Genomic DNA, 27774 nt, shown 5'->3' with positions numbered 1-27774 from the left:
CCAACATGTGAAAGACAACCAGTGAGGCTTTCCTACGAGTTGTTGACGCTCTAGTTCTTTGGGGACGAGTAGTAATTTAACAGCAACAGTTTTAACGAGAAACCTTCAGACTCTGCAGCGGTGGACACGATGAGCAGCGTCTGTCTGACTCTCGAGGGTAAATCAGATTTTTGTTCACTCTGAGGGTAAAATGCACGTGCCACACGTTTTCCTCTAACTTTGGTTTTGTTAGTTGTGTTTTTTTCTGTGCAACCACAAAAGTCAACAAACGTGTGTGCATAGATCAACTCTGCAGCATGGATGCTTGTACTCTTCTCTCCTCGCAGTGCTGCTACTGTGCGGACTCCTCATGGCGCAACAGCAGCTGCTGCCCGGAACATGCAACTTTGAGCTGGGCTTCTGTGGCTACACGTCAGACCCACAGTACGGCAGCTGGAGCATGAATGAAGAAGGTACAGTGTCATCACGAGCTCTGCATAGTGACGGAACTAAACATGCTTGAAACTCTTTTGTGCTTTATTACTTATACTGTAACTATTTGTAAATTTATGCATGGCCTGTATGTGATATTAACAGATGTATAACAGATATTCTGAACAGAATATACTATGAATATTCTGTAACCATTCACGAGTCAAACGTTAGACAAGTAGAAATATATAGAAAACTGATAACTAACATTAGACCTACTCTCTGAACTGATTTGTCTGAGCCAGCTTTAAGAGTGTACACTGAATTATTGCCTTTATTGTTAATATAAATAATGAAGACAATAAGAGTCAGAGTGGTGAGAAGTAAGGTGGGTGCAACATTTGAGACTGCAGATGAAATACCTTTAACTGCATGATGGCTTCAGGTATTTAATGGACCGAGAGTACGTCAGAAGAAAACAGCAAATATCGTGATGACGTTTGTAGTAAAAGACACGAGCTCTTGTCCTCATTATCATCTTTCACTACCTTCCTCACTGCAGCAGTAGTGATTACACTTGCAATAACAGTGCAGTATTAGTATGAGTAGGATTATACTGTCAGGTAGTGGCTGGGACATTTGTTTATGTCAAGTGAAAGACAATGGCAGGCCTTATAAAGAAGCTCTGCAGACATATTGGCACACTTAGTAACACTTCATAAAATAACTCAGCTGCATGCTGACTACTTCCTCTGTGTGCATGATGTTTTTGGCGTGGTCTAGAGGCTGTCCTCTGACATGCATCAGATGTTGAAACGCCCTGCATCACTGCCAATGTGTGTTGCATTTTTCACTCCCAAAGACAGAGACATGAACATGAAAAGCAACATTTCTGTAAATCAATGTGGATTTCTGGATTATTCTTCTAGAAGATCAAACACTGGCCTGAAATTACAGTCAGTTTTAATACTGTAGAATAATTACACAAAATATTGTGTCAGGTATTAATGCAATAATTTATATTATTATTTTGAGTCTGGTGGGAAGGTTTATTGTTAAGGTGCCAGGTAATGGCAGCTCCTGCTGTTCCTGCTTCATTTCACCACATAGTTCACTTCCCTGCTCACATAAATCCCAGTCAGGGCAGATTAAGTAAGAGTCAGTGAAGGTCAGGCTGCACTGAGGGAGTAGAATCATATGATCACTCCTCATGTCGTCCATGCTGTGCTGTGTTTTCAGAATTTTCACTTTAAAGACTTTCATGACTCAGATTTTTCCAAGCTGAATCAGATTTTATTCCATGTGTTGTTCTTCTTTCACTGTGGACTGAGTAGTACTTTCCTCACAGTGTGGTCCCTGTCACTCCTAACTGCACAACTGTCCTGAGGATGTTGTGAACAGCCACGTGTCTCCTCTGAGACTCAGCTGCTTCTTTTTCGGTACACCGTGTTTTGATAGGATGCTTCTCTGTTCCTCACCTTTCAAAAAGACAACGAGGCGACGCCACTAATTATAAACCATGGACAAAACTGCCTATCTCACAAAAGCTGGGCTAGAGATGGACGTTGACCACAACCTCTAGCCTGATGTCTCAGTTCCTCCTGATGTCTCACTATGCCTTGTACTACTCACCCTGTTATCATGCAACTTTTGTTGCTTATATTTGGAGTCAAGCAATCTCAGTGAAATGCATTCCTTACTGTTAACATATCGATGAGGAACTGAAATACTTTTTACAAGCTTCTCTTCAGTATGTGCATTTGTCAGATTATCATTAATGTGAGCACACAGGAAAACATGCACTTCTGAAAAAAAAAAACATTGTATTGTTTAGAATGAAAATGGCCATGAATGAAATACAGATAAACACAGAGTTTCAGTTTTTCATACGGTTGTTTCCCCAAAAGCAGCTGTGTATATGATACAAAACAACTAAACTTCCAAATAGTGGACAGGGCCTTTATTTACCTCAGCTGCAGAGAGGGATGATTGTAAACAGACTCATATTTGAAGCATACCTTTATTTCAGTGTATTCCGTTTTCGGCTCATATATTTGATCACATTCTGTATTAATTTGCTGTTTGCTACTAACTCAACCACTTCCTCTAGCATTATTTCAGCCTCAGCTTTTTTGTGAGTGAAAGCCTTTGAGCGTTTTTATTAATGACAGTAGTGCAGTAACATTTAACACGACAAGTGTAGCCTTCATTAAGAATGAGTTGTTAGTAAGGTCCTGTGTGGTGGCACTGAGACTCTCTCAGTGGGTCAAACACACTGAGTCAGATGCGCTCTGTCCTAGTTTTTAAATTTTTGAGCTGAGAGACAAAAGTGATGTGATGCTGAATGATGAATGTCTGGATCTAGTGAAGCCAGAGAAAGAGAGAACTTCTTTTGCTAAACATGGTACTGGGATTGAATTAGGTCTGAGCAGACTTAAAACAGAGCTGCACAGATGGCACAACTACAGCTCACTCCATACTGGATACAGTGGGGTCCAAAAGTCTGAGACCATGTGGTCTCAGACTTTTGGACCCCACTGTACATCAGAACATGCACGTGTGATCAAATATAACCAGTCCAAGTATAAACTATGAATGACATTTTGTTGTTCACTGCGTACATCAGTTTCTTTTAATCTAAAAATGAAATTGCTGAAAATTGTAGTATTATTCTTGAAGTATTAAATAGTTTTCTCATAACACCATGAATTAAATCTCATAATATTATGACTTATTTTCATAAAAGTACAATTTTATTCTCATATCTTTAAGGCATTTTTTGTTCAATTTTATTAAACTTTGTTATTGGTATATTACATATTGGTATATTCTCAGAATACTTTTAAATTACAGCTGTATTGTCATATTAATGTCACCTTTAAGAAGGTTACAACTTTATCACATAATGCTATGACTTTTTTTTCTGAGGAAACTCCCTGAATGTCAGATTATTATAACAGTGGCCTGAATAGTTTGTGAGAATTATGTCATAATTTTCTTAGAAATAGAAAATGAGGGCTGATTGGTAAGTTTGTGGTCTAATGTAGAAAGAGATGAGTTATACAGCTCTCATTAGATGCACATACAGTTCAGCTCTGAGTGATGATGCAGAAAGTTTTTAACTTTTGGGTTCAGGAAGCAGACACCCTCTCTAATTTCAAAATTAGGCTTAAAAGCTTTTTGTTTGACAAAGCTTATAATTAGTTGTAGTTAGTTATTATGACTAAACCTATAGTTAGTCACAATTATTTCTAATAGACACTGTTACAGTTACAGATAAAGCCCATAGTAGGGCTGGCTCAGGCAACTGAACCATCCCTTAGTTATGCTGCTATAGGCCTAGGCTGCTGGGGGACTTCCCATGATCCACTGGACACCTGTTCTCTTCTCTCTTTCTCCTCTGTTACATGTTATTAACTCTGTGTCCTCTCTCTCTCCTGTAGTCATGTGCTTGTTTCTCTCTGGTCTCTCTTTCTCTGTACCTTTCTGCAGGTATCTCTGGCTCCGGAGCTTCATGTTCTCTGTCTGTGGTCCACTCTGCTACAGATACATTTTGTATTAATATTCTATACCAACTGTGATGTAAATAATTTCATGACAGCTTTTGCTTCTGTACTCTGTACTAGCTTTGCTTCCTATCATAACTGTAATCTGCTGAGCACACAGTATCCACTAACTGTTCTCTAATCTGAACGCTGGCGTTCTAACATTGTTCACTTCCAAACCTGTTTGTATTATGTTCTATATGCTGCATGTCCTTCTCCTCCTCTCCTCCATTCCCAGCTGTCCTATCTTCCTCCTTTCACCCAACCTGGCCATCAGCAGGTGGGTCCCCCACATGAGCCAGGTTCTGCTCAAGATTTCTTCCTGTTAAAATTGAGTTTTTTCTTGCTGCAGTCGCCTTTGGTGCTTGCTCTGTGGTCAGACTCTTTGAGACAATTTTGATTGTGGAAGGCGCTATATAAATAAAATTGAATTGAATCTGTATTTCTGTTTTGGGTAATTGAAAATTGCAAGTCCGCTCTGTCTAAGAAAATGGACACGTTGAGACCACTCAGTAGTCTCCATTTGACAGTTATGATGATGTCATTCCTGCTGTAGACAACTTTCTGGAGGTCCAAGACTTTGATCAACAAAGTAGGGATCCATGTGCTCCACGACCACCAGACTTAGTATGTAAATGTTGGAGGGGACTATGTTGAAAATTAAATGTGCTAGGTTGTTATAAAACTGAATCACCCCTCATACTAATTATAAGGTTCTGAAATGTGATAACTTGGTAGTTTAAGTTGGCCTGACTTGAAACTGACCGACGTATGTAGTTGCACTGCTTCATTGGTGAAAGATGAGCTGATTAATTTGCACCTTAGATTTTCAGTTTGAGATGTGCTGAGTTTTGATATCCTGCATCATAGAAGTGTGTCACCACGCTCCACATGCTGAGCCAGAAATTCCAATCAACTCCCCTTTGTCTTGTTTTCCGCCTGCTGCTCCACTGTGTGCATCAAGCTACAAGTGTCCTGCAGCAGCTCTCTCTGTTTATGATCATCTGTCTGCACAGTTTATGTTCCCGCTGTTAAGATAAGTGGCAGCACTGTAAATTGTGTGTGCCATCTCTCTTCCAACCAAGCCTTTAGCTGTAAGCGTGCGCTGACTGTAGCTAGTAGGCTGCGTATTCTCTGTGACACTGAAAACAGAACCTTCAGCAGAGACCCAGCATGGTGTGTGCTAAACCACTAACCAGACTGAGATGGAATGAGCTCCAGCCACCAGTCTAGCCTTGGAGATGGTGATAGACTACACCCACTGTGGCAATAAATAGGCTCATAAAAAAGAAGACAGGACCAAGGTGGTGTTTTTTGTTTGGTTGCCGTGGCGATGTGGGCTTGAGCTAAGGAAGCTGTACCAAAAAAAGAACCAAAGGCAGAATTTGTGGTTAAAACCAGGATGGATGTTCTAGGTGATTATATTCACTAAACAGAGACATCAGAGACAAAGACTTCAGGCTGTGCTGGAACAGAATAAACAGAAAGACGGGGATGAATGGAGTGAGGTGGAGAGCTGTCAGGGCCTCACTGCTGTCCACAGACCACCATGGAGAACACTCCTTATCTTTCTCTCTGGACTGTTTAGAGCTTCTCCCGGCTAGTTTCTGACTTCAGGTCTGTTGACAACGTAATGTGAAAAGTTGTGCTAATATTAGTGGCACTTAAGAGTGTAGAATATTCCAAAGCTCTGATGGAGCCAGATATATTAATGTTGCTGATATTATCAGGCAGTTTTACTTTATCACAAATACAGGCCCTGTCATAGGTCAGCTGCATTTTATCAGTTACATAAATTATCCAACAGAGAGCACTGACAAGTTCATTTTTTTTCATTGTAAAATGTCCTGCTCACATCTCAGTCTAACAACCAAATCTAAAGGCTCAAAAAAGAACATAGGGCTGCCTAAATGTTGCCAAAACATCTGTTCACACGCCCCCAGTTTGAATCTGTATTCTAGTTTCAAAATGAGTCAACTGCAAATGTAACTGTAATGGAAATAGAGAAGGTGTGATGGAAAAGGAGAGTCAAAAGCAGTGCAGTGCAGATCCCTGTTCCATCACTTTGGGTTCTACTTGCCCCATCAGTGTTCCAGCTTTGGTTCTTTGGATGCTACTGAAAACAAGTTAAACAATTCACCTAGCAGGCTCCTCTTCCTCCACTGCTGTTCCAGTGTGCTCACACTTTTCACAGCAATGTCAGCAGCCACATTCCAGTTGTTTTTACACATAGCTGGTGACTGAGTGCATTAAAATGTAAGCTGTGAATGAAGTGTGCGGCAGCAGTGCTGCATGTGCACTAACACAAATATAAACTGGGCAGAGACAATGAATTATATAGTATTTATTATAAACCCCTCCCACTTATTATTTAAAACACTGGCTCACATTGTAAATCATGATTGCTTTTTTAATTCTATAATATCAAAATTGGTATGAGCCTCAAGAAAACAGCATTCCAGCAGTAATAACAGTATTTTTTAAAAGATGTACACCCTGGTAAAGATGCCCTGCATATCACTGCCCATCATGGTGAACTACTGTTGGGCAGTGGACTGATTTTGCTTTACTGTGTTGACATATTAATCACAACTGCGCTGCCAAAGTAAATATCATTTTGCCATTGAAGGATATGTCGGGTGAATTCTAATGGTATTTTTCAAACAAACCCAATGAAAAGACCAACAGGTATCATTACCTGATGCATCTTATTCCTCTGAAACACTGAGCATCAGTAGGCCGTACTGCCGCCACACTATTGTTCATTTTATTTTAATCCCACATGCACCATCCCACTTTCCCAAATACTCAACAGAGCAACTAACACATGGCTGAGGTCTTTTTATGAGATCTGTTAGAATAAAAGTTTTAGCTCTTTAAGTACAAATCATGACATTTTTCATATATAGTCTTTTGGAATTTTGGCTGCAAGTGCTTCAGGCAGTCATTGATTTGCCTTCCAACTGTATCTCCTAGACATTTTGTTGTGGTGACAAATTTCTGCCTGTCATGTTCACACATGAAACATTTTTGCTGAGTGAATGAATTACTTATTAGCCAAAGTCCGAGGGAGGTGGTTTGGGTGGATGGCGAGTGTACAGTATATACCTAAAATCACAGCACAGCTGTTGTCTATGTCAATGAAACCAAACAACATATTCTTCCAAAGTAAAGTAAAATCAGTGTAGATATGATCAGTAATAAAGTGGGCCAAATGACCCCAGAGTTGTTTTGTATGCAGGAAATACCAAAATAAATGTACCAGCACTTTTCTGTGCTCCCACAAAAAAGTACAAGTTACAGTACCAGTGAAAAGTTTGGACACACCTTCTCATTCAGTGTTTTTTTTTTTTTCTTTTTATTACTTTCTACATTAGACATCAAAGAAGACATCAAAACTAGCAAGGAACACATGGAATTATGTAGTTAACAAAACAGTGATAAACCAACCAGAAGATGTTTTATATTTTAGATTCTTTGAAGTAGCCACCTTTTGCTTTGCTGACAGCTTTGCAGACTCTTGGCATTCTCTCAATCAGTTTCATGAGGTAGTCACCTGGAATGGTTTTCAGTTAACAGGTGTACCTCGTCAAGAGTTAATTTGTTGAATTTCTTGCCTTCTTAATGTGTTTGAGACCATCAGTTGTGTTTTGCAGAAGTAGGGTTGGTACACAGTTAACAACCCTATTTGACTACTGTTATAATCCATATTGTGGCAAGAACCACTCAGCTAAGTAAAGAGAAACGACAGTCCATCATTACTTTAAGACATGAAGGTCAGTCAGTCCAGAAGATTTCAGGAACTTTCCTCAAGAATGTTTCCTCAAGTTCAGTCACAAAAACCATCAAACACTATGATGAAACTGGCTCCCATGAGGACCGCCCCAGGAAAGGAAGACCAAGACTTACCTCTGCTGCAGAGGATAAGTTCATCAGAGTTACCAGACTCAGAAACCGCAAATTAATAGCAGCTCAGATTAGAGCCACATAAATGCTTCACAGAGTTCAAGTAGCAGACACATGTCAACATCAACTGTTGAAAGGAGACTGCGTGAATCAGGCCTTCATGGTGCAGTTTTGCACATTGACTATACATGGTCCATACATATAGTAGGTTTTGGCCTAGTCTTGTTTCTCAGGCTCAGTTCAGCGATGCAGGGTTCAGTCAGTGATTGACACATTCAGTGAATGAAATGTCTGACTACAGTGTATGACTCAGTCTGTTGATCTGTGTAACAGCAGCCTTTTCTGCATGTATGTGTTGGACTGCATCTGTCCTGTCCTGCCTACGTCTTCACGGCACACTGCTTCAGCAAGTCACTAGTCAAAGACCTCTGCTACTAAGATTCTCTGTGAACTTCATTTGACCAAATAAGGGACTACAGATACAATTGTAAATCCCCCTGCCTCCCCTCCCCAACCTGATTTAGAACTGAGGGCACTCAAAGCAGCTCTCCATAAACACTGTTAATATCCACTGCATTGCCTCTCTGCTCTCAGACCTGGGCGATGGACTCTCAGCTGTGACAGAAAGGGAAGATGGAAGCTCTCTCTCAGGGTTTCAGTCTCCACTAATTAGCTTCAGAAAAGGCAGTCTCTCTCTTTAATTCGTGATATGGCTAGCAAGTAATAAACATGTCCAAAGCTGAATGTGCATCTCCAATGTGCATTTTGACACTTTTCCTTTCTTTTGTTTATCTCAGTACCTTTCGGATACCTTTTTTTGATTGGACTGCAACATAAACACGCATGTCTGTCGCTGACTGAGTGATGAAGTTACACCATTGTTGCCTGGCTAAGTGTCTGAGTTTCCTCATAGGCTATTGCTCTTTCAAAATGAATTGGCACGAACAGTTTCTTTTACATCATCAGGGGGCGTTTGCTGGCAGTGCTGCCAACTTAGCATCTTTGTCTTTAGATTTACTGACTTTTCAGACTGTTTGGAGAATTTCTTTAAAAAAAAATCACCACAAATTTAACAACTTTGTTTAACAACAAACATTAGCTACTCTCTCCTGGGCCACTTTTCAGTCTCTGTTTCATACTTGTTCCATCATTTGACTCAGAAACAGAGAAACATGTCAATGAGACCAGCTGTTACTGTTAATTTAGCTGAAGTAAATGACTATATATGAGGACAGAGAGGAGGAGAGGAGCAAAAAGATAAAGGCTGAGACTATTTCTTTTGGCAGGTTTTTAAGGACTTGATTTATTCCATACAAGTATGTGTCAAGTGTACTAGATTAACTAAATCTGCCTTTCTGCTTGGTAGCCTTATCAGACTAAATGAATTTGAAATAAACAATAATAATAATGATAAGCTAGTATTTGCAGCATAACATATTAAAATATGCCAGTTGTGTTCGCACTCAAAGTTTCAAGCGTTAAACACTGAAGTTGACGGATCATACTAATGCAGAGCGGTTAGCCTAACGTTAGTAGATGATCACAAGAACAAATCAGGCACACTGACTACAAGTAAACATTCAGAAAACATACAGTTAACATTCAGTAAATGTGAAACAGATTTTAGAGGTCATAGAGCCCATTATACAGACAGAAAAATAATGACACATTCAAGTCCTGATCACCAAAAACAATAACCGAATTCTCCAGTTACCTATGAAGGACGTATATAAATATGAAGATAAGTGGCCATAAAACAACCACAGCTGCTCTCAGTCTGTATAATATTCATATGTACTGTACATGAATGCAATTTCTCTTCATTTTCTTGTCACAGGGCATTTAATAACAGTGGACTCAGCACTCTTGCAGGACCATGAGCAGGCAGTCCTTGTCAGTCCAGTTTTGGATCAGCAGGACTGGAGCTGTGTCAGACTGGTGTACCAGATCACTGGCCAAGGTTCCCTTCATTTCCACCTCAGACCAGACAGTGATAACTTTGACTACTGGGTCTGGACCGCCAAGAAAGCCTCTGACAGCTGGCTCATCGCTAGTGTGGACCTACCCAACACCACCATCCCCTACCAGGTAGGGATGGCTCTAAAGACCATAATCAAAGTGATCTGTGTTAGGTTTCTAAGATGAAGTCACAGTTCACTGTGACCTAATGTGTTCCACTGTAAAGTTTGTTCAGACTCTGTGGGATAGGAGTAGGCTGGGACAGACAGAGCTTATGACAGGAGCAAAGGAGGAAATCAGGTGACGTATATAGAGCCTCAAAGTCCATGCATGGAGGACGCTGGGGTGGATGCTTCCACAAAACTCAGGACTTTCACACAAGAGACCACTGTTTGTCTTTGCTGTTTCTTTTACCGATGTGTTTATCATTGTAACCACGACTACGATGGGCTTCTAATCTTAAGCAAATACTTATTTTAACCCAAATCGTGATCTTTTCTTAAACCTAACCAAGTAACCAAGTAGTCATGTTTACTATTATAACCATGAAGATGAAGTTCTGGTACACCTCCCCTGGATTGTATCAGAGGGTAGGACTGATGGTCGTTTAGGCTGGAGGACTTTTTGGGTTAAGGATTGATAGTTAGTTTGGTATTTGTGGTTGCTGCGTAGTAATCACATCTTTTAGGAGGAACAAGAAATATGAGGAAAAAGATTTTCAGATTTTCTGAAAAATGTGAATTTGTTCCATAACAAAATCCTGAGATCAGATGAAGTTTCCTTCAGCCGTCCTGATCAGCAGATCTCTGCTTGTCATTTCTGCCGTTAGTGCAGAAGAGTCTCGGAAGAGTCATAAAGAGTCAAATTACTTGTCTTTTCATTTTCTACTTATTGTAATAATTTCCTTTCAATCTGCAATTTTTATAGGTATCTTGCAGTTTTCAAACCACAACGGAGCTGAATTCAGTTCCTCAGCCAGAGTCTCCGGTGCCAAAAACCATCCCTGTTATTAATGAGTGTGTGGGAGTTTACAGTGTGTTGCTGACTGGCTCAAAACACAACCCTCAGCAGAATGAGGGACCTATGTGAAGAACACACAGAGAGACAAAGCAACATTGTGTTTGGTCAAGCTGAAAACATGAGCAGTTGAGACAGACAGAGATTAGTGTTCGATTCAGAGAATGTGAACAATTGACAAGTTTAATTTGCTTCTTAATTAGTTTCACGGTGTTACAAACTAAAGCAGAGATAAATGACCATCACACACTCAGGAGGTTGCTGTTACCTTGGAGACAGACGTTTTGTCTGAGTTTTCATTCCCCTTTTCCTCATCTGCATCTCTCATTTTCATTTATTCAGATATCACACAGTAAATAAATTGTAATTACAAAGAAAAACACCTTCACTTTGGTGTCTCCTCCTGTGTGACAGTTGGGTCTTAAACACCACCATGATTCTTAACCTGCTATCAGCTCAGTTTGCTTGATGGTTCTTCAGATGTGGTAGAAATGCAAACATCCATCCATTATCTTTATCGCTTATCCTCTTAAAGGTGTGGGTGGGGCTGGAGCCAATATCAGCTGACTTTGGGGCGAGAAGTGGGGACACCCTGAGCAGGCTGCCAGTCTGTCACAGGGCTGACATAAAGAGACTATGGTTCACAAATACCTGGTTCATGCTTAAATTCTGGAACTATGATTCTGCAGTTGCTGGAACTATGTGGATTGTAAGGGACATAAATGCTCTCTCCACACCCTGTGTAATACACGGTGCGCAAGAAGCTGCACCATTGTGCAAAGCTTCGTTTCAGCAAGGTACGGGCCATTGTACGTGTGTGGCTGACAACCCAACATACTTACACCTTTAAATCCATAGGGGTCTGTGCAGTAATGCTTTTCATCTGTACAAGGTCTATGCAGCAGTGGTGGACTTGAGTACAATATTCAGTGCAGCTGATCACAACGTTTTAATTCAAAGTGGAAGAAGGAGTGGTTAGGCCTAATTAGCTCCAGGTTTCTTCTCATCTTACAGTCCAGAGCAATGTTTGCAATTCAGCCATTAAAACATAGCAACATGTCCAAAGTACAAGGCTTCATGTCCCAGTGGGAGGCATGAATAAAGCCCCTCACTGTTTTACCAAAGAGGACTGGGCATTGTTTCAAAATACTGCAGAGACTATTTGATAGTTTGGGACACATCTTCTGATTTAATGCAGTACTCTAACAGATAACATTAAGTCAATTTGACTTTTTTTCCTGTACATTTGATTAGGTTATCATAGGAACTGTGTTGAGCTATGCTTTTAATGTTCTCTGCTTTTCCTGAAAGCAGACTGTGTTTCCTCTGGAATGAATTGTGTTATATAAATAAAGTTTTGCTTCCAAATCTAAATTTAAAGAAGGCTAACCCTACTTAAATACAGAGTGAGTTTGAGGCCAAGGCCCACAAACACTATAAAAGATGCAATGATGTCATTAAAACCACTTTCCTTTTGGTGCTTTTCTAACAGTCCTCTCTGGAAGGAACTTTTCTTAAAGTGAATACACAACCTGATAAAGAATGAAGAGTACGACATGATATTAGCGTTTGATGATTCACGCCTTGGCCTAATGTTTGTGTGTGTACTTTACATAAGAAATGTGAACATACGAATGGTACCTCACCTGTTCAGATGTGTCTGCAGGTATTACTGGTAAGTCAGAGTGAAGCACTGCTACCTACCTGTTCACTGCCTATAACTGAGCTTTTGTCTCTGCTCTGGTTTTTAAAATTATTATTACATCAGATCACACTTTGGTGTGACAAGATGTGATTTTGGTGACTGTCTTCAGATGCAGTGTGTTGCTTTCCTTCACAGATTTTGCTGGAAGGTCGACCTGAACATGGCTCGGGGAACAGCGTGGCTATCTTTGAAATTCACATTGTTCCTGGTTACTGTTTAGGTCAGTGTCAACATTCATACATATTTATTCATACAACATATGTGACACTGAGTAATAATGGCTGCGTTTGATGTTTCTCTTTACAGAGTGTAACTTTGAGGAGCATCACCTGTGTGGATACAGTAACAGCTGGAACCCAAATGTTAACTGGTACGTTGGGGGGAGTATGGCAAGAGAGCATGAGTCTAACCTGCTTGAAAACCACATCAACAATAACCAGAGAGGTATATGCACACACTCACACACACTGATGGATGTCCATATTTTTACATTTACTGTTTTTTCTGCACCATTAAGGACCAGAGACACATTGACTGAAATACACGACCCTCAGACAGGTCTAGGAAATATAATATAAAACGTTTTGGTACAAAGGAGATCAGTCAGAACGACGCAAACAAATCTGGCAAAGGAACTGGCAAAGGTGAAAACCAAGAAATCAGGTAGTAGTCAAAACACTGAGAAAACAAAGAAACCAAGGATGGAACACGCAACACTAGGGACAGAGACCGTCAGGGATAAAGGGAAAGGCAGACAAAGTCTAAATAGGAAGTAGGGAAGGATGAGATGCAGGTGCCACACATCAGGGTGGAGCAGGTAATCACAGACAAGTAAATACATCAAAATAAGACAGGAAATAATGATAATCATCAGCTGATTTCAGCAGTTAGATTTTTAGAGTTATAGGTGGTTTACCAGAGGTAATAAAGCAGGCAATATAACTATAGTATTGTATAAATACAATATAAATACGTTATTGATTTATTATATATATATACATATACATATATACTATGGCATGCCATTTAGGAAATTATATATATATATATATATATATATAAAACCTCCAGGTTGCATGTTCTCCCCATGCTAACCTGGGTTCCCTATGGGTTCTCCAACTTCCTCCCACAGTCCAGAGACATGCAAATCAGGTTAATAAGTAACCGTAAATTGTCCATAGGCATGAATGTGAATGGTTGTTTGTCTTTATATGTATGCCCTGTGACTGTAGACTAGATAATGGATGGATGGATATTAATCCCAAATGGATATTGCACCAAATAATAATCAAATAATAAAATAAATCACATAACAGAGGAAGCAGCTATGTAACAGTAAAAGCAATAATAAAACAAAATTTTAAATCACAAATTGAACTGGCTCTGGCTCTAATGTGTAGAATATATACACTTTGCTTCTGAATCTTCTAAGCAGTCGTGAGTCTGATCAGCCCAGTTTTACTGTAAAAAAAAGAATCAGAATGTCCGCAGAAACATTTCTGTCCATCACTGCAGAACAATCCACTTTCCTCTCTCTCACTTTTTATGTTTCAGAATGTTTCAAATTCTTCAAAAACACATTTGACAAAATACTTTATGGCTAAATATGCAGCTTCCGTTTGTCACCAGTGTGGTTAGCTGCTGTCACGTCCAAGGCAGCCAAGAACACAAGGGACACAGAGAAACAACAAGACTTAAATACATGAGGTAATGGGCAACAGGTGACACCAATTAGGGCGGGGCAGACATTCACAAACAGAGGGAAACCAGACAAAAGCAGGAATTTATATAAAATGAGCCATAAAATCAAAATTCTCATAAATGATAAACCAACATTTTGAAAATGTAATTAATAAACAAAACTATTAAAATAATTTTTTTTTAAATCTAGTAAAAATTATTAGTCTTTGAATTTCATTTTCACAGAATTATTTTTACGACCAGATCCATAACAGCAGTGAAGTAACACTGTAATGAAGGCAGCTGGAGTATTTTGTTGGCAGAGGATGGCCAGAGAAATAAAAGAAGAGCAATCACAGCCGTTCATCAAAATAGAAAAGCCAGCTAATACTACCCAAGAATAACAAACACAAGGTGCAAATGGTAAATGTTACATCTGTGAGAAAATATCCAGATGCCCTGAGGCATGTGAATCCCCCTGCATGCCACATGATCTTTATTCAGGTCACTGTCCCCACATGAACTTGTATAACGTCACTTTTTATGTAATGTTATGTATTTTCAACACGACTGCCTCCCTGCATTTGCAAGTCACCACTGTGATGCTGTGTGAGCAGCTCTGTGATGACAGCTGTAGTAAAATATATATATATGTATGTATGTATGTATGTATGTATGTATGTAGATATATGTTGATATATGTTGATATATGTAGATACATATATATACATACATATATATATAGATATAGATATATATATAACAGTCAAGTTAAAGTACTGACACTGCTTTGAGCATTAAAGTTACATTAAAGTTACATCAAAGCCATAGCAGTAACAATTTCAATTCATGTAAACATCCATATTAATAAAAATCAAGGGAATCCTGTTTTCCTCTTTCTGCCCTCAAGAAGCTCTACAACTATAGCTTCAGAAGCATTGGTCATGGCTTGGGGTAATGTAATGGGATGACTAAATACTTTTACAAGATGAAATCTGAAGCTGTCCTCAACCTCCAGCCAAGTGAGATCAGCATGCTAATCATGCTCTGTTCTGCACTAACTGAAGCTTTTTTTTTGCCTCTTTTGGCAGCAGTAGGCAACATGGGACAGTATTTATTTATTTTTATTATCACCTTCAAAGTGCTACTTGTGCAAAAATTTGCAAAAAACCCCACTTCCTATTTTTGCAGCTATTTTGCTCATGTGGCTTCTCCAGGACGACTGCTCATCAAACATAACCCCCAAAAGCTTTGCATCACTCACTTGCTGTACAGAAGTACCTTTGTTTGAGAGCAATAATTCCTTCATTTTAGTAAATTTCCCAATGACTTGCTTATCAGCCAAGTTATGTATTATTCTGATCACAAAGTATTCTCACGTCTAACAGTTAATGGTCTACAGCAGGGGTCTTCAACATTTTTCAGGCCAAGGACCCCTAAAACTGATGGAGTGATGGAGCAGCTAATATGTTCAATTCGTGTTAACGTGTTTTTAAAGACATTTAAACTTGTGGGAAGAAATGGGGGAAAAAGACATAAACAATAGATAAAATATTGTCTAATCAACCAAAAATTTCACGACCCCCCTGCAGTACCTCCACAGACCCCCTAGGGGTCACGGACCCCCTGTTGAAGACCTCTGGTCTACAGTTTAAGACAGCCAGGCTCCAGGATCCAGCTGCATCTGAAGTTGCAGAGACCAAGGCTCTGTGGTTTGCCAGCTTACTTGGATTTATGGTTCTGGAGTCTGAATCTGTAATCAGGACGATGCACTGGCCAGTGAAATCAGCTGCTGTATTGTGTGGTTAGAATAAAGACCTGCTGGTTTGGACCTGTGTGGCTCTATCTCTGCATTATATGCTCAAAAACAACAACATAGTCAGTTCTCATTTCAGCCTGTGAAGAAAACAGAGCCCTGATGGAGGTGTGTGTGAATTACTGTACATGAGTCATCGTAACAATCCATTAGTAACTGTATTTTTCATATGCATTTTTCTTGTAACAGCCTTTAAACCACTCACATCCTGTAAATGTGATTGGATCTTCCCATAACCTTGTACCTTCATCTTATCCTATCCTCCACTGCTCCAGGCCACTACATGTATGTGGACTCTGTGTACGCCAAGTACTTCCAGGAAGTGGCCAAGTTGACCTCACCTATGACCGTGGTGCCCATGGCTGGCTGCTTGTCCTTCTATTACCAGCGAGAACAGGAGAGGGGAAACATCTTCTCAGTTTTCACCAGAGACCAACTGGGCCATTATGAGGAGATCTGGAGGCCAGAGGTGTATGCTACTGCTGGCTGGACCCTTGTCAGCATTGACATCAAGGCACCACATCCGTTGGAGGTCAGTACTGGAGCTAGCACGCACAGTTACAGTTGCGCGTGTTGAAATTAAATGAATGAAAAACAAGTCAGTGTAAAAATCTGTGGTCTGCAGCAAAAAATAAACACAAGCAGCCATAAAATCAGGCAGGTTGGAAACAGCCCAGCAAATTTTCTAAATCACTTTATTTGGATGTCAGTGTAAATTAAATGTTAATGAAACCCAATTACACTGGAAAACTATAAGTGAACACAACTACAGTAAATACAGTGGGTCAGAGTTGGGGTGAGCTGGTATCACATTCTCACATTACAATTACTGTAGCCAGGAATATAATGGGAAATGGTATTATCACAATATTTATTGAACTTTCCTGAAATACTACTCTTAGAAAATGAAACCTTGGATCAACACATTCTTTCTTGTTACTTTTAAAATGAACTGTAAATTAATTTCTACTTCTGAATACAGAGATGGGCTCCTGAGGTTCCAGAGATTAAGTAAGCTTTTCACAGGATGGCAACCAGCAGATCAGGAGTGTATTGGGTGGAGAAATAAGGAGCAGTATCACTCCCAAACATGTTTTCAGAGCTTTGTTTTTTTTTTTTTTAACTGAAGGTTTTTAGTTGAAACAGTGGAATCAAGGAACACAACTGAGATGGTTCCATTCCACAGAGAAGCCAATAAAACAATGTCCTGAGCTCTCTCTATCCCCAAACGCTTTGAACAAGCACCAAAGGTGTGACCGGAGATAGTTGCCTTCAGTACATTTAGAATCCAAGAGACTGAGACCACTTTCTCAGAATGAGAAAGTGGTCTCAGACTTTAGGACCTCTGGACCTCTGTGTTAAAACGTACCAAAACGTTATAATATTAGACTACAGAATAAATTATATAAATATATTACAACAAAAACTACAATAACTGAAAACTAAGTGGTAAAGAAATGAAATCCAAACTAGGTCAGCACTCCGCCCTTGAGAGCGGACGTTCTCATGTGCATGCTTCATAAAAACATTCGCCAACCAGGAGTGAACCCCAGAGAGAGAGACAGACTAAGCACCAAAACAAATACATGAACTCAAAGCAAAACTCTGAAAGATTTTGTAATTTGAGACTACTCCACAGGAGCCCGCTGTGTTTAACTGAGGTCATCTGAGAGGAAACACTTGTTTAAACAGCTTAAAAATAAAAAATGTATCTACTACACTAACGTAAGTGTTTTGTTTTCAGATTTGGCTTATGGACCATTATCAGTCAGTCACACTTAAAAAATCAATAATTAGTCATGTAATAAGGAAAATTTGACTGATGATAAAAGATAAAAGAGGCATGAGGGTTTCTGATCCCTGCAGATGGCTATCACAGGGGTTTAAGCAGCTTGAGACTACCTCAGCACAACATTACACTCACAAACACATAGTTATGTGTTTATGGATTTTTGGCTTAGCAACAAGGCTTGTCCATTATTGCTGAACACACAGTTGGGGTAGAAATCCAGATGACTCTCACATGGGCAAAGAGTCACTGATGTGGAACATCACCGTCTAATGTAGAAACAATGATGTCAGCGATGTCTCTGTCGTACCACATAAATCTGACATTAAAAAAAAAGACTTTAATCATGAAACCCAAACAACTGCCAAACAACTAATCCAGAAATCAATAAATCTAACCTAGAAGCAGATACATGCATTATACACAGGCATACATAGGTTTACATCGATAGGAAACTATTACCCTCTGATTTACATAGTATGGCAAGATCACCTCTCTGACCACACTGTATGCACTAGTTGAATGCTATGTTAAAAGGCAGTTGGCATGGTGATGGTATCTAAGCATATGTTGGACAGTTCGCCAAAAAGGATTTGCCCCTGTATCACCAACCAATAAAACTGAATCATTACCGTGTATGTTTACGTATGTACATGTTTGTTTGGTACACCTGCTGGACCTGATGGCTTGCCATAGAATTGGGGTGAGACATGAGGCAAAGGTACTGTGTGAGGTAAAAGGGACCAGCGCATATGGAAAGTTTGTAATGTAGCTCTGTCACCAGCACAGTCAGAGGTTGGCACTGCAGCAGTGGCTGTGACAGCTTTAGCACCAGAACGCTGCAGTTTGTATCAGAAGTCATACTACTTCTCAATGTTATGACTCAGTCACATGTGATCACTCTTTTGATTCACATATTTTAAGATTCAGTGTGACTTATTTCGTAATGTTATGAGTAATCCATATATCTGCTTAGAAATCACAGAAAGAAAGAAGCCAGAACTGAGAATCATCACAGTTTAATCCAGTGACAGTCATGTGTGCATCCAAAGGAACACTGCAGACAGGAACTGATCAGAGCTGATTCACTGTACTTTATACAAATATAAAATATAATAACGGTCTCAAGTGGAAGCCGACTTTACACACAAAAGATATATGAAAAATATTTGTTTTGTGTTGTGTTTTGTGTTGTTTTAAGACAGTGTAGGAATAATAATATTGGATATTTGACTATTATGCTTATTTAAGTATTAAGTTATTATTTGTCACATGCACTAATTTTTTTGCCTTCTTTCAGCCCCAGGTGAAACATGTCATTATAAGTTAAAGAGTAAAAGTACCTTAAAGAGCAACAAGAGAAGAGAAACAAAAATAAATACAAAACTTAAGGACTTGTCCACAGCTATTTATACAAATTTATTGTAGTTCCTTAAACACTATGTTGTCTGTTATTCCTTCCTCGTTTCCTTCAATAAACACTGTGATGTTGGTGGCTCTCTTTCCCCAAACAAGTGAACGCTGGTTGCGGAAGGTGGAGGCTAATTTGCTCATTTTCTTGTCCCTGACCTTTGTAGATGGTAACAGGAAAGTAGTCCTGACAGGAAACTGCCCAGTATCGTGGTGAGGAATCACTTCTGACAGTGTGGCTGTATATCACTCAGTACATGCACAAGAGAAAATAGAACAGAATGGCTGAGCGTGTCCTTTGAAAGGCCTCATTAAGGAAAAGGTTCCTTCAAAATTTCGTGCCCCTAGCTACTTAGAGCAGTTACACGGACTCACACACACACTTACAAACCCTTCTGCAATTTTAATATTGGGATTATAATTAAAATTGGGTTATACAAAAAAAAAAAAGAAACAAAAATGTGATTGTACTTTTCAAATAATTTTAATACAGAATCATTCAGCCTGTCTGTAGGAAAACCCCTTAACTGGAAACACTCTCTCATTCCAGCAGCTTCATCTGGAGCTCTGTCACAGTAGTTCAGAGTGTTGTAAATTCTGTGAACCAGCAGTGTTTTAGTCTCTACTTTCAGAGGTGTCTTTCTGCTGACTCGGACTGTGAGAAATATTTGGCGCTAACCCCTTCTCATTGTCATTGTAATGATCTTGTTTCAAGTGTTTGAAGGTTATAAGTGAAATGTTTTCAGACACATCCACAGGGCAGATATAGGCTGTGAGCATTTTGTTCCCCTCGATCTCATTTAATCTCTTTTTCGTCTCATGCTGCAAGGAAAAAAAAACAAAACATTTTTCTGAATACCATGAAAAAAACCATATGGTACTTCTCTTTGTTGTTGTGCTTGTGCTGTGATGTGTGCGGCTGACTAGACAGACACATTCACATACACTTACTCCCTCTGTGGCTTTCCACTGTTCTTCCCTTCCAGTCTTTTCCTCGTGCTTTGAGCCAGAACGTCTCTCACAGCTCGCTGCTGCTGCTGCTGTCGCTGTGGAAAGAGGCTTGCGTAATGTTACTAACTGGGTCAGATCCTCTGTATGGTCGAGCCAAGAGTTGTACAGAGCTTTTCCATCAAGCAGCGCTCAGCTGAACAACCCATGTTCTTGAATTTACCCTGCAGTGCACTGATGTCACTGTCTGGCTTCCACAGCTGGCTCATCAATCAGTATAAGTCATCATACTCCACAGTGTGTCTTTAACAATTCACAGAGCATGTAATTAGATTTAATAGGTTTAAGTCATACATTGCTCACTACCCATGTGTTAATGGTTGCTGCTTATGTCTGTGTGTGTGTTACCAGGTGGTGTTTGAAGCGGCTTTTAACAGTGCCAGAGGTGGATACGTGGCCATAGATGACATCTCCTTTTCCCCTGAATTCTGCCACACTGACACAGGTGAGAGGAGACATCTAGATTTAAGGAGGGTGTAGGTTCACCACAATCACAGACTGTTCTGGATCTCAGTCCTGGTTCAGTTTGGCTGGCTGTTCAGTACTCTGGATTCCAAATCTGAATTCTCATTTGTGGCCACTGGAGGCTGTTATGTTAATTACAGCTCACAATGCAAAAGTGTTGAACTTAAGGAAGAGTATACTAACAGGGTTGCAATTAAGGTTAGGAAGTTTAGGCTCAGAGATTCTCCAAAACGCCAAGTAGAAGGCAAAGAAAAAGCCAACACTTGTCACTCAAAACACCGGGACCAAACATAAAATGAAAGCGATGAAACAGACGGGAGGCAAAGGAAAGAATCGTAGAGAAGAAAAGAGACGAGTCGGAAAACCAGGAACAAGAAAAAGGGAAGGCTGAGGAGGAGAACAAAGGGCAATAAAGACAGAGGCAAAAAAAGAAGACAGAGCCAGGCAGAAAGGAAGAGGGTGGACAGGAGGTCAGAGGGAAAACAAGAGAACAAAAAAAAGAGAAACAGACAACGGTTATGAAATTTGATCTGATCCTCATCAGTATGGACAAAAAAGATGTGCTTAAGCTAATAACACACAATCAGTTATAATCTTTCTATAAACATTCACAGCGCTGGTGGAAAAGTAAGTGAACCCTGGGATTTAATAACAGCCTGAACCCTCTGTAGCTGCAGTAACCTCAAACCAGCTCTCCCAGTAGCTGTGGATGAGACGTGTACAGGAGGGATTTTGGACCACTCTTCTTTACAGAAGAGCAAAACTTTGTTCCAGCATGTGAGTGAATACAAATTAAATGAGAGTTTGAATGTAGGCAGTAGGAGTCTATTTTCCATCAGTGATGCAGCCTGTGAGAGAACAGGAAACACTCTGACAATAACACTGCAAATAACCGCTGTGTAGGTGTCATCATTTATGCCTTTTCATGCATTTGCAGCATTTTATTTTTCAAAATGTGACGTAAGTGTTATCAGACTGGTGAAGGTGAACTTTTCATTTGCTCATGTTGTCTATTTACACATTTTTCTTAAGCTCTAGTGTGTTGATCTTTTTCGTATTGTGTGCAAGTCAAGTTTTAACCTGAGGGTGGAGCTAGTATAAAAGCCACAAAGCGTACAAAATGAAAAGTATGCGTCCTCTGGTAAATTTGCTTATATATGCAATATATCTTCCAGTTATATTGTAATATTTCTTGGATACAAGTGATACAAGTCTTAGCATGTCTCAGAGCTACCTCTGCACTGAGCACATAGAATTTAAACCCATCAGACTCATGTTAACGCAGCAAAAAGCATGAATTTCCCCGAATTTTAATGTTTGTCTTTCAGATTCTCTTGTTCAACTAACTTATTAGAGTTTTGCACACAGCTGCATACAGCTGCCTCTGAACATGGAAATCAGTGTCTCAATTAAAACCTTTCTCCGTGCTGTTTAATCTGTGGAAGGCGTTATACTGTATAAACCCCTGGTTCCTGTTTCACAGCACACACTCTTCTCATCACTGGCCTCTGTTAACAAGGCAGGCTCACATTGGATATGCTGTGCTTTGTGTTTCAGAGCCGACCTTTGATCCCTCCATAGCCAACTGTGACTTTGAGAATGGCCTGTGTCTGTATTATCAGGAGAGAGCAGAGACTAAGGTGTGGAACAGGGCTTCAGTCAAGCCTAACGCCTACAGGATAGGAGACCACACCACCGGGACAGGTGAGTCTAGTCTGTGCCACAGACTCCGACACAGACAGCAGAACAGCTCAGTGACAACAGGGATGGATTTCTGTGTTTTTTACACAGAAATCCATCACATGAAATCACATAAACACCAAATTTCCAAAATTACCAAAATCTGGAGTCTTAACAAATTCTTTTTTTCCTCATATCTCGTCTAAAATTTGTAAAAATAATAAACCTGATGTATTATCATCTGGCTTTGTACACACTACTTCCTGATAATTGACTGAACTGGTAAGAATTACAAGCTGTAACCTAGGCCCTCTTATAACCTTAACTTGAAGAAGCTTGTGAGGTTCTGGTAAGAGGCTCTTCCTTGCATTTGTATTTCACAAATGGAAACATTATGGAGAGTGAAGTGAAATAGAAGATGTGGGGGTGATAGTGTTATTTACCAAAATTTTTGTATTGAATCCAGGTTCATGATGGGACCAGCACACCAGACACCTTCATAGTCTTTCACTTAACTTAATTGTGAGCATTATGATCCTTCATTTACTATAATCTTGTTTCACATTTTAAATGTTTTCTCTGCACTGTTTGTGTTTTTAAGATGCTGGTTGTCCTGACCATTTTTTGTTTAATTTATATGACAATAAGACGGAGGACACAGGAACAAAAATATAAAGGATGTGGCACACTTCTTTCTTCTTGATGATAATCATCATCCTGTGTAGAGTTTGCATTTTGAACATTAGTTTTGCTCACAGTGTACAATCGTAGCTACACTAATGTTACTGCTCTTATTCTTAATTATGTTCTTTATCTTCTCTTTCGTAGGCTGTTTCCTCCTGGCAAACACCCGTTTCACTTCGAAGCCTGGTTATTTGGGTCGGCTGCATGGCCCCTTGTTACCTGGGAACAAATACTGCCTGAGGTTCTACTACATGCTTCACGGATTTAGAAAAGTTGAAAATGCGCTGGTTCTTTACATTTATGATGAGAACAATGTGGCCCAGGAGAAGGTGTGGAGCGTGACTGACACTTCCAGGGCTGTATGGACTCAGGTGGAGATCACCTACATGAAGCCCATGCTTTCCAAGGTATGAAGCATCAGATCAATGATGTGTGTGGAGCTTGATGCTTGATGCTTGGACTGATGAACGGACTAGAATGATAATTTGATACATAGTTGAACAGCAGTATTCAGTATTTTTTTGTTTCTCAGGTAGTGTTTGTCAGCATATGTAAGGACTTCTGGGAATGTGGACTGGTAGCCATCGATGACATCACTGTCCACCTGGGGGACTGTCAAATCACAGCAGGTAAAAAACTCATTTAGACAAACAAAAAACTATTCTACTACTAATGTTAATGTCTGAAGTAAGCAAACAATGGTTGAGCAGCTGACACTGGCCACCCTGGATCACCTGTATCACAAAGCTGGTTATCAACTGGCTCAGTTAACTCTGGGTTTATGCATTCTGGCTATGAGCACATTCATGTGAAAGAGGCTGAGTGTTTATTATGTCAAAACCACAAATCAAGCACTTACTATGATATGAAAAGTCTCGCCATGAGTTGGCTAGGATTGGCTCCTGTCCCCCACAGGATGGATGGATGTCCACTAGTAGTAGTAAAATATGATTCTGGAGTTTTCATTGAGTCTGTGGCTCACACTGAGCTATTTTCCTAGCTTGAGTGTCTTTGTTGGCCTCATTCACCCACTGTGTTCCTTGTGCTCTGCAGGTTCCCTCCCAGGCCAGTGCAACTTTGAAAATGGGCTCTGCGGCTACATCCAGGATAAGGAAGGAGACAAGGCAGACTGGCTGCGAGTCCGAGGACACACCCCTACCTCCTATACAGGCCCCAGAGGAGACCACACCACTGGGGTGGGTGAGTCATTTTTCACTCACTGCTTCATTTATTTATTCAGAGGACATCCCCTCATGTGGTGGCTGGGTGGAGCCCTGTGTATGTGATATGAAATGTAGAGTTAATGCATCATCCCACCAGTAATATTTTTTTCATATAATTCTCCTTAAGATGTTCGAATACTGGGGTTTGCCTGCTGTTGGATGTTAATACACCATTCTAATTCTCATAGAATTCTGTTCCTCTTTGTGTGTTGTATTTTTACAGCTGAGGTAACAAATGTCCACTGGGATGGCCTTTAAAGTGTTCTATTCGTGGTTTTTATGCACTGTGCACTTCCTCTAGGTTTCTTCATGTACATCGAGGCATCACTAATGCGTCCGGGTCAAAAAGCTCGGCTGCTGACCTCTGACCTGCGAGGCTCCTCCTTCCCTCAGTGTTTGATCTTCTACTACCACATGTATGGATCTGGCACCGGCATACTGAGCGTGCTCCTGCGCCGCGGCAGCAGAGAGGGGGACAGGCTGCTGTGGAGAAGACGTGGTGAACAGAGTATCAGCTGGATAAGGGCGATGGTGGACTACCACTGTGATGCCCGACACCAGGTACGTAGAAATATGTAGATTATAGTAGTCACAGACTGGCCCCTAATGCCAATAAATACCAAACAGCACCTATAAGCTCTGTCTCTGCTGTATTGTGTCCACACCCATCATCCAATGAATCAAGCTAATGCAGACTGCATGGTAAAACAAGCTTTAGTTGGCAGTGTTTGTAGCTCATGCAGTACAAATATAATTGTTTCATAGTTAAGAAAACAGTCTAAGATCTATTTAGTAGCTGTTCTGGACCTTTTGATTGTGTTGCACAGTGTTGAAGTGTTGATAAGGATGTGGAGTTTACTGTAATGTAAACAAAACACCAGTTGACATTTGTTCCAGCATCAGAGCTGTTTTCTTTCTGTGTTAGATGGACACTCTTGGATAATCAGATTCTTTAAACTGCTTGGTGGAACAATGCAGACTTTCTCAATGAAGCACACACTGAGTTGTGATTACAATGGTTGTAATCTTAACTCTTAACTTACATCTTACATCTTAACTTACATCAAACCCAATGCTTTGGGTTTGATGTGATTGGTTGCTGTACTCTCGGGTGCATTAAATGGCTTACATACCTGCATAACTGAAATTAGACATTTATAGATTCGTTTTGGCAGTTTTTAAGTTCATTGTATTGTTGTGTTTTGGTCCCACAGTTCTCTGTGGCCTGAACAGTTAATGGTTAACATAGTCACACAGTTTGTGTTTCCTGCAGATTATTTTTGAAGGCATCCGAGGCCCATCACTACGAAGTGATATCGCTATTGATGACATCAGTTTTAAAAGGGGACCATGTGAAGGTACAGTCTAATAAAATTCTACCTGTTTGACTCTGAACAGCAAAGCTCAGACTTTGTAATCATTTAAATATTTGTACAATGTCAGTGTTTAAGCAGTACAACATGTATTGTTTTATGAGCGGAAGTATAATTTCTATGTTGTCTCTTCCTCCAGATCCTGATGACGTGGCTCCATACTCGGGCTTCTCAGAGTATTTCAATGAGATTGAGAACTAAGACTGGCAGTCTCTCTGTAGAAATGTTTGGTAGTTTGTCTTTCACAAGTTTGAGTGTGAGCAACCCACCAAGGCAATTTACAGATTTGTAGAGCAATGCTTATGTTACAGCCAGAACCTCCACCTCACTGTACTGCTGTCTGTCTTCACTTCCCAGTCCAGTCATTTCAGTATTTGAGCTTTAATTCCACTTCCATTTCAATTGAGAATGGAAGTGGGGGGGGGGGGGGGGGGTGTGACCGTGATTTTAACGTGACAACATCATCCATTTACTTCTCACTACAGTCACACCTCATTCTCATGACACTCAGTTACACAATCACAGTCACACAGCCTGTCGACACTATGCACAGAACAATGCATAAATATATATTTTTCAGTATTGCTCCCATTGGTTATTTAAACTGACATGTAAAAAAAATCTGTCCCACAACAGTAAATTAACACAGCAAAGGGGTGCAGAGCAGAAAAATATCTGATCAGATTAATTCTAAAAAAAAAAAAAAAAAAAAAAAAAAGGACTCAGAACTGGGACACTGTGTGGAAGACACAAATAGATCAAACAAATATTTTGTACTTCTCTGCATAGTCCCACTGGGCTGTGACTGCCACCATGTGGTTTGTCTGGGGGGGAATCAAACTACACAAACCACATAGTAACAGCACGAAAAGTAAGTTAAGATCAAATAGTGCAATTAGCTTTTGCAAACAAAGAGGAGGCCCAGAGCTGTCAGAAAGCCAGCTGCTTTAACAAAGGGACTGGATATTCATTTAGAGAGGATATCATAGGCCTAATAACTCTTTGTTATAAAGAATCCTTCAATCTGGCCTTCCACTATTGCATCCTTGTTTATTGTATGTTGTGTATATATTTGTTTTTTAAGTATCGGGTCTTTGAATTTTGGATTGAGGTCCAAGAGATGGGATGTCAGGAAATGTCTCTTTTGTCGGGCAAATGCTTAAGTATGGACAAATTTCAAGTCTGAATGCAATGTCAGTTACAGTTTGGTTATGATTTCTCACATATCTCATCTCAGAACAACCTTGTTGTCCAGATTATTTTTTTCATCAGTATTTACGCAAGATGTTTTTTTATGTTACTTTCACTGTGACAAAGGATTTGAGTCCAGCTTCAGGCTAAAGTCACAATCTTGGTGGATTTTACAGATATTGGTGAGTTTTTTTTTTTTTTTGTAAATCCTGTGTCACTTTTGCGTCACTTTCTTTTCACGGCGTGGATTAAGTAGGGTGCTGGAAACCTTCCCTAGAGGTCTGATCCATGCTGATTCATTAGCATCATTGCGAATTGTTGCAGCCAAATATGCTACAAAACTCTGCAAATGTCTAAGTGCTTTGCTGGCATTGAGCTGTCACTGTACTTTGTTCTTCCTGTTTAGCCTGCTAACAGACTACATTACTTCTCAATACTTGAGAAATTCAGGGATGTGGGCAGAGATTCAGAGGTCTGGAACCAGTCTGTTTTCTGTTTGCCTCTCTACTGACCTCTAGACTCCATATTCATATTTCTTGTTCATCTTGTTTATCTATCACAGACACTGTAGTGCATAAACTGTCATGACTGTTTCTGAGATGTTAAAACCAATATTTAGGCAACAAAAAACCAAACAAAAACAAAACAGATGTTTGCCCCTTAAAGAGTCATTCTGCTTTACTACAACTTGTAGTAGTGTTGTCGTGTATGCATATGTTTTCCATGATCACACTGTACTCACTAAAGTAACTGCTGAGATCTAGGAACACAGTGATGTTGCAATAAAAGGTCTGGGTAATCATTTTAACTTTCACCTTCATGTTTTGTTCCAAATGAGTTTGGCTGGTGTACAGGGTGAGGGAGGCAGGGAGGGGGTGTGAAAGTAAGCAAGGTTTTAACTTTTCTCTCAAG

General features: G+C 39.9%; 1 protein-coding gene across 1 annotated transcript; it reads left to right on the top strand.

Moving 5' to 3' along the window:
• Positions 1-25: 25 nt before the first annotated feature.
• On the top strand, positions 26-26056 carry mamdc2a (MAM domain containing 2a). The gene is made up of 14 exons (XM_041042504.1): positions 26-157; positions 327-452; positions 9700-9950; positions 12679-12763; positions 12850-12987; positions 16315-16571; positions 20598-20691; positions 22269-22415; positions 23220-23482; positions 23608-23704; positions 24129-24275; positions 24600-24859; positions 25572-25656; positions 25811-26056. Exons 1-14 carry the CDS (start codon positions 130-132, stop codon positions 25870-25872), a joined length of 2040 nt encoding a protein of 679 aa, XP_040898438.1. The 5' UTR covers positions 26-129; the 3' UTR covers positions 25873-26056.
• Positions 26057-27774: the final 1718 nt, after the last annotated feature.

This window comes from Toxotes jaculatrix, chromosome 7 (assembly GCF_017976425.1).
Source record: "Toxotes jaculatrix isolate fToxJac2 chromosome 7, fToxJac2.pri, whole genome shotgun sequence".
In the NCBI taxonomy this organism is placed as follows: domain Eukaryota; kingdom Metazoa; phylum Chordata; class Actinopteri; family Toxotidae; genus Toxotes; species Toxotes jaculatrix.
The sequence above is the reverse complement of the archived record's forward strand: the minus strand, read 5'-3'. Positions and strand labels throughout refer to the sequence as shown.